Consider the following 12,419-nt stretch of genomic DNA (forward strand, 5'->3'; position numbering starts at 1 on the left):
GCTGATATACTAAAAGTTGCTCTGTTCACGACGGACAAAATTTTGTTACTAACGAATACGTTTTGCTTCAACCAGTCACTGGACGCCGCAGTCGTCAAAGTCGGCAACAAAGCTGCTGCTGCTGTTGCTGATTATCAGTTGGCTGACGTCGAATAAGACTTCCCCCCTGGATTCCTCGCTCTCTTTTTCCGCTCTCTTTCTATCTGTCACGCTGTCTGTTTGCTCTCCACTGTCTGTGCTGCTGCTGTTGCCGTGCCCCCAAAAACGATTTCTATTTTATGCTAGCGCTATATAGTATAGCAGACTTTGCTCAGTAATAATATAAAAGGTCGCAGCGACTCGCAAGTCTGCTACACAAGTCTAAGCGATGTAAACGACACGTATGTAATATTCTATTAATAAAATGCACCATCATCGTGCGAGTGCAAAAATTGTGAAGCTATCTGCTTGTGCATAATCCATAAATGTAGATAAAACATGAGTACATATCTCCATCTACAAACATCTATCGATAACAATATACATACAAATTTATATGTAATTTATGACATTTATCAGTTAACAGGCAAATAAGCAGCCAATATACAATAAATGTACTCGCTTCCCTGTTAGATAATGAAATATTTGCAGGCTTGACATTGAAAGTCGCTTAGGCTGATTAAAAAGAGTGTAGAGTGCAAGCACAAGAAACAACAACAACTTCGATTTGGCATGCAGCATGCGTGAGAGTTGCTCTCTCATCATATTCTCTCTCCCTCTGTTTGTCTGCCGGTTTGTTTGGCTGATGCAACAATCGCTACGCATTACAACAGCTGCTGATGGTCGTCTTGCACAGCTGATGGCCTGCCACACTATTCAGCATGTTGCCAAAGTCTAAAGAGCTCAAGCAACATGTTGCTAAACTCAAATTTGTATGACACATTTGCTTACTATGCATATTCAACCCTTTCGCATCATGTTTATAAACTTTTTTCTAAATGCGGTACAAAATCATATGTATTGGTTTGTTTATATGTATTTTTGTGCACTGCATAAGATCATAGACTGGATGTATCTGTGATTCATATCTAAAAGAAACCACAATTATGGGATATTGCGCACTATATTTTAGCGAAAAAAATGAAAATGCGCAAAAAGCAAATTGCAAATGTCAACGACATATCATTCTTCTCACTCAGATAATTCAGAATAACACTTGACGTATGATATGTATGTACATACATATGTAACATTTTGCAACGAGTATCTCAAACTCGTTAATGTTTTGCACAAATATTTCTAATCAAGTCAATGAACTGACGTGATAGGCTTATCATCAACCACAAAGTCTGTAGATAGCTTGCAAGATTATTTTGTTATTCTAGTTGTAATTATTTGATTATGAAATCTATTGCAGAATTTGCAGTAGTACATTTTTTGATACTTAAGTCAACAAACTTAAAAACTTTTAAACTTAAAAATAAATCGTTTGTACTTATTCGTATTTGAGTATGTTGATAAGTTTACTACGGCTTATTCAGTAATAAACTAAAAGCTTTGAGTCTCTGGAGAAAGCTTTTGAACCACGCTGCTTTGTTATGATTTTTATAATACTGTGATGTATGTACATATGTAAATTCGTGAATATATAATATAAATAATATTAAATACCTTTTTTTTCATATTTACTTTCACATTACTGCATATTACTTGAAAAAGTTTAATAAAATGTTACTTTTTATATGACAGTATAAAAATCAATTATTTATTTCGTACAATCTTTACATTAGTTCAAAATTAAATTAAATAAATTCCCACATTTTATTTCCAGATGACTTTTATTATCATAATAATTGTAATAACACAATTACCGTTTTAAAATACATATGATTTTTTAAAATATTATACATATGGGCATTTCCAAAATCGCGCACGGGACATTCGTACGCGTTCAAAGTAAAAACACGGCAAAAAGGAAACGTTTTTTTTTTCAACTGAAACGCTTAATGTACAGCATTTTATTAGCTCTTTCATTGGTGCAAAGATTGATGATGGGTATTTTTTCATTTAGAAGATAATTGCAGAAGTCAAGTGATTCGCACGGGACACAAAACGGAAGTGGTTTAAGAGGTCAACCAATTCAAACGCAAATTTCAGCTAATCCAGAGGCAATATTTTAATGCAACTAATTTTAAATTTTTGTGCATTGATGCCTCATTAAGAAGATTATAATTTTTTCAAAAACGACTTGTATTTTTTTTAATTCAATTTGAAGTAAATTCGCACGGGACATCGCGCACGGGACATTTTTTACCACCACTATTTTTACACCCGCTACCCATAGGGTAGAAGGGTATTATAACTTTGTGCCGACAGGAAATGTATGTAACAGGTAGAAAGAGGCATCTCCGACCCCATAAAGTATATATATTCATGATCAGCGTCAACAGGTGAGACGATCTAGCCATGTCCGTCTGTCCGTCTGTGTGTCTGTGTGTCTGTCCGTATGAACACCTAGATATCACAGACTATAAGAGATAGAGCTATAATTTTTTTCGACAGCATTTGTTATGTTTGCACGCAGATCAAGTTTGTTTCAAATTTTGCCACGCCCACTTCCGCCCCGCAAATCAAAAAGTTGAATAACAATCGTAATTTTATAGCTAGAGTTGCGTATTCTGGTATATAGAATAATAACTATAATAGTTATGATTCCTAAAAATTTGGTTGCGATCAGACTAAGATTGTGGAAGTTATTAATGAAATACTTTTGTATGGGCAAAAACACCTACTTACTATGGATCTGAGTTTCTTTGGCTGACAATCTGGTATATTGTGCCGTCTAGGTATATTTTGAATGCGGTACTATATCGATATACCATACATACCAGTTGGTATATTTTTAGTATTTTTGTTGAATATTTGGTATATTTTGAGAATAATACCGCAAAATATATTGCTTTTTCAAAATGGGTAGCGGGTATCTCACAGTCGAGCACACTCGACTGTAGCTTTCTTTACTTGTTAATTTTGCGGTAATGCTGCCAACTTACTCCATCATTCATATTGTGTAAATATGAGAGAGGAATAAGTTGGTACTTATGTTGTGTACTTACGGTCGCGCACGGGACAAACTTTAAATGATCACCAAAAATACAAATATTTTTTTCTCCAAATTTTTTATATATTTACTGCGCGCATAAACTCTGTTTGCAAAAAAATTTGATGCAATTCGAACAAGTGATTTGATTTACTGATAAGAAATGTTGTTTTTCGGTCGCGCACGGACATTAAAATAAGTGATAATGCAAATCAAAATTTTTACCGTTATTGGTGATCGCATGTTACTTTTTGCGTTCTCTTTCGTTTCTTGCAATCTCCAAATGATTTTACAAAGCAAAAGACAAAGCATAATGCATTTATTTTAGAAGTTGTTATCAAAACAAAATATGCCCTACAAACATCATAATCACAACAGGTGCGTTTGCGGGACTTTGCATTCGAATATTTTGAAATCTATAAATGATAAATGCAAAATTCTTTCAAGTTTATTAAATTTGAATATTTCTTTAGGTAACCATGTTGGAAAAAAATCATTTTCAAGAAATTTTAATTTTTTGGTCGCGGTGGACCTTTCTGTGGAAATGCCCATATATTGAAATATATTAAGAATTCAAAATAAATAAACTATCAATATCATTATATCGAGATATGTAAATGTTATTATTAAAATATTTCTAAAATAAAAATATCTTAAATAGGTTATTAGAAATACTAATGACCAACAAATATAAGTAAATAGTATTCCCAATTTATTAATTAGGAATGGTTTTTTGTAAAGGAAAAGTAATGCAAGCAAATAGAAGGCATTCAAAAATTACTTTTGGTAAACCTCATATCAACATGAAATGAAATTCAAATCAAAGTAGATTGTAGTCGGCAACCCGCTTTAAAAGAAAGCCAGTTCCCAGTGAATGTGCAAGTTCACACACACATATGTACATAAAGTCGAGTAACAATAAATAAATTGTATGTGTTTGAATATGTATTTGCAGCGTTGAGCTCTTGCTGTGATAGAGATTAACACTGGAACTGGAATGAATGGAATTGAATGGAAAGAGCAAGCTGGGAGGGCATTCAATTGCTGAGCCAAGCTCTGAATGCGGATCAGTTGGACTCAGTCAGTGAGACGCAGAGTGTCGACGGATTGAATCAGAGAGCGTTGAGAAATGCGACTGTCATTTGCGACGTTTTTATTGTTTTTTGTGGGGCAGCAACTGCTGTGGCGCCACAAGACCGCAGAATGTGCTGCTGCTGCTCGCTGACGATGCTGGCTTCGAGATGGGCGCCTATCTCAACAAGTACTGCCAGACACCAAACTTGGATGCGTTGGCAAGCATGGGATTGCTGTTCAACAACGCCTTCACCTCGGTGAGCAGTTGCAGTCCGAGTCGGGCACAATTGCTGACGGGGCAGGCGAGTCACTCGAGTGGCATGTATGGACTCCACCAAGGAGTGCACAACTTCAATGTGCTGCCTGAGATCATCTCGCTGCCCAATGTGCTGCGTCAGCAGAGCAATGGCAGCATCTTGAGCGGGATCATTGGCAAGAAACACGTTGGTCCCGGGGCCAATTTCAAATTCGACTTTGAGCAGACGGAGGAACAGCATTCAATCAATCAGATTGGTCGTAACATCACCCGGATGAAGGAGTATGCACATGAGTTTTTGTCTCAAGCCAAGCGAGAGAATCGACCCTTCTTTTTTGACGGTCGCCTTCCATGATCCGCATCGTTGTGGTCACATTACGCCACAGTTTGGCGAGTTCTGCGAGCGTTGGGGCAGCGGCGAGGAAGGCATGGGCAGCATACCGGACTGGAAGCCCATTTACTACGACTGGCGCAACTTGGAGGTGCCTCCCTGGCTGCCTGACACGGATGTGGTGAGGCAAGAGCTGGCCGCACAGTATATGACCATTTCCCGCTTGGATCAGGGCGTTTCCCTGATGCTCAGGGAATTGCAGAGATCTGGTTTGGCAGAGAACACGATCGTCATATACACTTCCGACAACGGGCCACCTTTCCCAGGTGGACGCACCAATCTTTACGAGCATGGCATACGCTCGCCACTCATTATTTCGTCGCCGCAGCCGGACGCAAGACGTCATCAGACAAGTGCCGCCATGGTAAGTCTGCTGGACATTTATCCCACTGTGTTGGATGCGTTGCAACTGTCGCCATCGAATGGAACTCGCTTCAGCGGACAATCGATTTTGCCTGTGCTATTCAATGAGCCGAAGCCAGAGGAAAACGATGCGGTGTTTGGCAGCCAGAGCTATCATGAGGTGACCATGGCGTATCCCATGCGCATGGTGCGCAACAGACGCTACAAGCTCATCCATAATCTCAACTATTGGGCCGACTTTCCCATAGATCAGGACTTTTACACATCACCCACGTTCCAGCAGATCCTCAATGCGACCATCAACAAGCAGGCGTTGCCTTGGTATCGCACACTTCAGCAGTATTATCAGCGACCCGAGTGGGAACTCTATGACATCAAGACGGATCCTTTGGAGCGCTTCAATTTGGCGGAGAAACCAAAATACACAGCAACACTGAAGCAGTTGCAGCAGAAGCTATTCAAGTGGCAGGTGGACACCGAGGATCCCTGGCGTTGTGCTCCGCATGCTGTGCTCCAGGCTCAAGGAGTGTTTAAGAAGGATCCGGTTTGTTTGACATTGGGACATGAGGCAATCCAGAGACCTAAACGTAAAGTGCTCAGCCAGTATGAGCAATATGTGCTCATCTAAAGATACTACCTATCTACCCATTTTAGACGATACGATCAAAGTATTGTAATGTACTCAAACTATTCGATTAGATACTCATTTTTTCCATTTTTGTACTTTTCACAATTGAAATAAAAAGAAACTTTTATAGCCTGATTTTTCTTGACATTACTCATTGTGTCGTGACGGGACGTACATCGCTCCCAAAAAAAAAAAAACTGATAAGATAGGTTGGCCAGACCCCAATAGCGATATGATAAACAGCCAAAGTCATATGTTGTCAGACTTTATCAAATTGGCAAATGTTTTTTTGCCTCTATAAGTAATGATGATTGAAAGTCAAATCTACTTTAGTTATTTTAGCTGAATGATTTAGTAATTAATTTCATCATCTTTGTATTAATCGTAACGCCATTTTCCCTTCAAATTCTATTTGTGCACGTGTCCAAACTTTTAATCATGTGCTATAAAGATTGCGGAACCATTTTGTTATGGAAAACTGGTTTGTGCACAGGTGTGTTTCGTTGACATTTTTAGGGGATGATTAAACCGGTTTTCTGCAAAAGATTTTCAAGAATTCGAGATAAAGAAAACTTTGGTTTTCCATATAGACAACAAGAATTATTTGTGCGATTTTTTTAAGGGATGGTAAAGCCGGATATTGAACAAAAGATTTTTGAGAATTTAACATACCATACAATCCCATGATTTTGTATATAGAGAAAAATATGGATATTAGGATTACTTTTAAGATTGATAAAACCGGCTTCGTTGCTTAGTAGAATTATGTTTTGGAATGTACAATAAAATTAGATCTTTATTCTTTTAAATCATTAATTTTCATTTTCAAGAATTTTTAAGGCTGTCTTAAACAAAAATTCGATATTACAAAGAAGACAATTATTTAAAAGATTTTTATTTAATAATGATCAGCTGAGTTGAAAATAATATATCTAACAATAAAATTAAAACTGTTTTGTGGAAAAGTCCTACAACTAAATAAAATAATCTCACGACTAAGAATTGTCCAGTTATAAAGTGTTACAAAGTAAACGTTTAATTCCTGAATGAAAGTCATTGGAAAATTCCAGCGATAAAAAATGTGTAAGCACAACAGAAGTTAATCTACGCATATCTCGAGGAGGTTCAGGGTTCTTCTTTCTCTACTTTTTAATGCAGTTAACAAGGCTATAACATTTCAAATGAGAGATCACAATTACCACCATAAAGATTACGTCGAGGAACCGCCCCAGTGATGTCACTTGATGTCATACTCGTATAACCCAACAATTTGCTGCCACTCACAATTATATTTAGAAGTCATTTCATCTTGGAGGAGCTAAGGAACGCCCCCCACTTGAGACTGACTGGACGATGTGGCACACGCTCAGAATCCTCGACAATGACGGCATGACCTCAACGGATGATGCGGAGATGTGATGCAAGGGTTTGGGGGGTGTTGCGTCACGTTTCAATGTCATGCCAACTGGGCCATCCTTTTTGTTTGATGTCGGAGACAGGGCAGGAGACGAGGGTAAAGACGACGTTTGATGCTCATCGTCTGCCGCCCCATTGTGTTGCTATGGAAAATCGAAAATTTCAATGCTTCTCTTTCTTTTTTTGCTGCTGCTTTATTGGCGACGACGACGTCGCTATGTCGTGTCTCATCTCTGCTCTCCCTCTGTGCACCGGCAGCATCCAAATCAATGTTACGCAACATGCAGAGAGAGAGACGACTTGTGGTGTGGTGTGGGGCCAAGGCCAACCGGAAGGATGTGAAGGAAGGAAGCGTTTGCCACGACTAAAGATATACGCTACTGCTTTAAGGTCAACATGCAAATAAACAAAACGCAAATTGGGTTTTTCCTTTTTTTATGATTTTGAACGAAAGACACATTGAAAATTAAATGTATTCAATTTGGTTTTTTTTTTGTGGTTTTTGTTTTTGCATAAATTAGGGCATCAGTTTTATGTTTTGTTAGAATTCTTTAGCATTATTCTTATATAATTTGTTGGTATTTGTTGTAAGTATGTAGGGTATGTACTTGTATGTATATATAATTAAACTTTACTTTATATCCACCACACAAATGCATAATTACAATTATTATTGTTTTACTCTTTTTTTCGCGACATCATCGTCATCATCATCATTAATGCCTCTTCTTCTACGAGACCAAAATTATCTATCTTTCTTTCTTTTCGCTCTCTGGAAATGTTTGGCAAGTGTCGCGGCGAATGTTGCTTTTTTTATGTTTTATTTTTTAGCGCTCGTAAATTTCAACTTTGTTGCTCATTAACTAATTTATTATCAATCAGTAAATATATAATTGTGTATACTCTTGTTCTTATTTGTATACATTAACTAGTACACACATACATTCTTCCCCACATGTACTATATACTACTCGTATTTGTTGTTTGCCTGTTAATGGAGCTAGTTCGAGTCTCCCATCTCTGACTCTGCTGCTGCTTCATTTTATTGATGCAGAGATCAGTTACGTTTACATACATACATATAGTAGGTGTATTTCTCTAGTAAACTTATTTGCTTTTGGTTAGTAATTTCTTTGCTTCGCTTCGACTTGACTTGACTGGTTTTGTTTTGCTTTTTATACATAGTTATTATCAACGTTGTGTTTAATATCAGTAATTGTTTCATAATTACTTTGTATTTTCAAATTTTAACTAGTTATATTCTGGTTTTGCTTAGGAGGATTCCGTTACGTTGTTCATTACTTTGCTTGTAATATTATTATTATTATTTATATTATTATTTGCTGCTCAGTATATGTTATAATAAATACATAATAATAAATATACATGTAGATAATATGCTTAATAAATATATCTATATTATATATATATATATATATGTATATATATATATTGTGTATATATATTTGATTCATATAATAGTTATGTATATAAATAACAAAAAAACAACACACATAAAAAGGAGCAAAAAAGTAGGATACAAATTTTGTTCTGTTCATCCTTGAATTTGAATTATTTTTTAAATTTTACAACAAACATTAAGACAGTATTATTTTTTGTATAATTTTTTTTTCATGTTTCGAATGCCTTTTCAATATTCTTTCTTTTTAAACGATTTTTAATGGGAATAGAGTGTAAGGAGTATTGTTTTTGCACAAATATCAGTTGTTTTCGGATAGTTTTACAATAAATATAATATTGGTATAGGTATAGGTAGTAGGTATATACTAGAGGGTATATGATGCTTTGCTTTTTGGTAGGTAGATAGCGTATTTGCATAGAGAGCGCAATGGAAATTAACTAGAAAATTACAACAATCAATAAGATGTGAGAAAGCAGAAAAATCGCAACATATATATATATGCATGTATTATGTATGTTTTGTGTATATCTAGCTAATTAATATATTGAGTTGACATTCTGCCAAAAAATGTTGTTTGTTAAATAGCTGAATCGAAACGTTTTCCTCTCTTGAGTTGATTTAGCATTAAAAAATCGAATTGAAAAATAGAAATCGAATTGCAGACAACGTATATGGCAAAACTTCTAATCGGCTTATTTGAACAATTCTCGTAAATTTAGTTTAGTTTTTGTTTGTTTGTTTGTAGTAGTAGTAGTACATAATTACATGCTTTAATTTAATTGTAATTGAATTAATTTGTTAGTTATTGTGTTGCCAACTGGTAAAATTTCGCTTTAAACTTTATATATTTTTTGTTTTGTTACTTAACGCTTATCGCTTGCTTTTGTTTATTTTTGTAATATTTGTATGTTAGTTTTCGCTTGTTGCAAATGTTGCATGATTGCTGTTTATGGCCACGAATGAATGTGTGCTGTAGCTAGCTAAGCCGTAACCGTAACTTCTAACCGCATTATAATCAACTACTACATAATATTGTATGCAATGCATGTGCTGCTGATGCTGCTGCTGTTTTGCTCATTTTTCTCTCTTTCATTCTTTTTGTTTTGCTTTGTTTTGTTTTACTGCCAAACTTGGTCGCCGACTGCTGGACGACGAAACCAAAAAAACATTCAGTTTTTAATTCTAAATCCATCTACTGCATGGCATCTTTACTGTTTACTGTCGATTAGTTTCAGTTTCAGTTTCTGTTTAGTTTAGTTGGGCAGTGGAACCTGCACCTGCACATAGGACTGCGGGAAATAGCCGGTGCGTCCATTGACAGCACCCTCATACCAATTGTCATCGACACGATTGAGTAGCGTGATGATGTCGTTCTCTTTAAAGCCCAATTCGCCGGGATTCTCGGGCTCAAAGTCGTACAATGCTTGACAGCATGGCTGTTGCTGGCGCTGCGGTGTGACGGCCATGGATTTGGCTGGCGAGCGCATCGGCGAGGGCAACGGCGAGGCGCTCGAGCTAATGTGGGACGGCGTGCCGTCATCATTGAGGCCGCCGCCACCGCCGTCCAAGTTCAGATCGAGCAGCGTCTTGGGCACAAACTCATTGCGTGGCCGGCTCTCTGCCTCGGCGCGCTTCTCTTGCAGCGTCTCCTGCAGACCACGTAGCACATCGGCGCATTGAGAGTGAAAATCGTATAGTGCTTCAGCAAAAGTGACCAATTGCGAGACATGCTCAGTGTCGTTCTCCAACAGATTGAACATGCCTACCTGTGCCAATTGCAGTGATTCGGCAAACTTATCCTCAGCACCACGAATTTCATCATCTTTGGCCTGCCGGCGACGCTTGCAATCAAAGTCGAGACGCCGGCCCTGCAGCTTCTTGCGATGATGCATGACCTCCTTCAGGTCTTTGGTCTGCATATGATGCAGCGGCTCCAAAAAGTTCTGCTTGATGTTGTCGTCCAGCGAATACTTGACGTCGGCCATTTGTTTCAGCGCTTCGCCAAACTCGACGAGCGCCTGCGCAAACACGCTGTTGTCCTCGCCGAGCTTCTTACCATACGTCAACATACATTCGGCCAACAGTCCCTCCGGCTGTGGATACGTATTCGATTTCGCCTGTCCCGACAGCTTCGAGATGCCCTTGACTGCAGCCATCTTGGCCCTGGCCGTTGGATTTGGCTGCAGGAACTCCTTCGTCTTCAATTGCAGCTCCTCGACGAGCTCAACGGTGACATCCGTCTTACGTTCCATGTCCATGAAATCCAAATCCAGCTTGGTGCCCTCCGCACCGCCCATTTTCTCCGTCACATACTGATTCGCTTTGTTGATTTGTTTCTTCAGTCCGGCGAAAGCCATGGCGAAGCCTTGTTGTTGTTGTTGCTGCTGCTGATGTTCGAGCTGTCTCTGCTGCTGCGCTGCCTTTGTTGGTGCGCTGCTAGTTTTACTCGCTGTGGTTTGATGTCAACGACGCGGTTGCTGTGAACGGGTTTAGTGGAGTTAGTTGACTTGCCAATTGTGCATATTTCAAGCGGCGCTTAATTGTTGATTTGATTGAATTGAATTTCGAATTTCCAATTTCGATTTCATAGATTTGGACTAAACTCTATATACAATAACATAAAATTTATTTCTATTTTTAACGTTTGAACGACTTACGCGGCGTGCACTTGACGTTGACGTCGTCTTCGTCGATGTTGGGGGTGGATCAGTTTATGCTGACGCTGCTGCTCCCCGCTGCTTGCTGCTTGTGGCTGACACTGATTGAGATTGAGGCTGTGGATATAATACTGGAAGAAATTGTGACAAAACGCCAGTCGTATAGATTTTCAATTCTTTTCTTTTTTCTGTTTTTTTTGCACTTTCACTCGTTTCGTTTGCGCTGCACGTTTCGTTCTGAGGTATCTCGTCTCTTCTCACGCAGCACACAGCGTTTGACACTTCTCTTCACACTTTTTGTCGTTTTTAATATGAACGCAGCAGAACCTTGGAGTTTTTTTCTTTTTGGCTGCGTAATGTTTGAAGGACTGTCGTTACTACTACTATTTCTCTCCCTCTGCCTTGGGGCTGGTGTGTTGGACGCGGGGGGTCGTTTTTCCTCTATCAAGCTAAATCGATATTTGGCTGTGTACAAAAATGTTTAGTATCTACAGCGTGACCGCAATGTTGTGTATGAAAATATACTATTTCGCGTCGACAAAAATACCAGCGTATCACACTGCCCTATTTACGAGTCTGGTTACACTAATTATGTGTGTGTGGGTCAATTTAAGCAGAAAATACGTTAAGCTAGGCGCGCGATTTTAAAATTTATTTACTTTTTTAGTTTTTCTACAAGAATGCAAAACGTCTTTAGTTATAATCGGTTTTTTTTGAGAACAGGATTTTGTTTGTCTTATTAACGTATCGTTAGACAAAACAACAAATGAAAGCATGTAAGGATAATGTAAGTTTCAGTATTTTGGTACCACAAGTATTATGTGTAATAATGGTCACACAGCACTATTGTTATCTACAGCTGTTAACATATCTCACACTGTTAATTAAAGTCGGTTACGTTACATAATATTTTTCAGCTTGTTATGCTTCCTATACATTTTCATTTGAGTCGAGATAACAAACAGCAACAAAATAACAAAATAATCAATTAAAGTAGCACTGTTATTTACTTATATCTTAATGTAGGCAATTAACATATTTATCTAACGCGTTTTGTGAATGAAGTGTTTGCTGAATTATTAGTTTTACAATCTGTGCAAAATATTTACCACTTGTTTGTTTTGATATTTTC

At 37.9% G+C, this 12,419-nt stretch overlaps 2 protein-coding genes across 2 annotated transcripts; one reads left to right on the forward strand and one right to left on the reverse strand.

The window, feature by feature from the left end:
- Positions 1–718: 718 nt before the first annotated feature.
- LOC133836705 (N-sulphoglucosamine sulphohydrolase) lies at positions 719–5,941 on the forward strand. The gene is given in 3 exon segments (XM_062267295.1): positions 719–722; positions 4,169–4,740; positions 4,742–5,941. Coding segments are annotated over 3 exon segments (1,626 nt in total). The 3' UTR covers positions 5,792–5,941.
- A 1,684-nt stretch (positions 5,942–7,625) lies between these two features.
- LOC133835484 (endophilin-A) lies at positions 7,626–11,753 on the reverse strand. Its single transcript, XM_062265441.1, has 2 exons — positions 11,288–11,753; positions 7,626–11,107 (listed from the first exon to the last, which is right to left on the reverse strand). Exon 2 carries the CDS (start codon positions 10,985–10,987, stop codon positions 9,884–9,886), a length of 1,104 nt encoding a protein of 367 aa, XP_062121425.1. The 5' UTR covers positions 10,988–11,107; positions 11,288–11,753; the 3' UTR covers positions 7,626–9,883.
- Between the last annotated feature and the right edge of the window lie 666 nt (positions 11,754–12,419).

Source organism: Drosophila sulfurigaster, chromosome 2R (genome assembly GCF_023558435.1).
Source record: "Drosophila sulfurigaster albostrigata strain 15112-1811.04 chromosome 2R, ASM2355843v2, whole genome shotgun sequence".
NCBI classification, from domain to species: domain Eukaryota; kingdom Metazoa; phylum Arthropoda; class Insecta; order Diptera; family Drosophilidae; genus Drosophila; species Drosophila sulfurigaster.

Coding starts and splice junctions, on each gene's coding strand:
- LOC133835484 (XM_062265441.1), bottom strand. CDS start 10,987: ATGGCTTTCGCCGGACTGAAGAAACAAATCAACAAAGCGAATCAGTAT.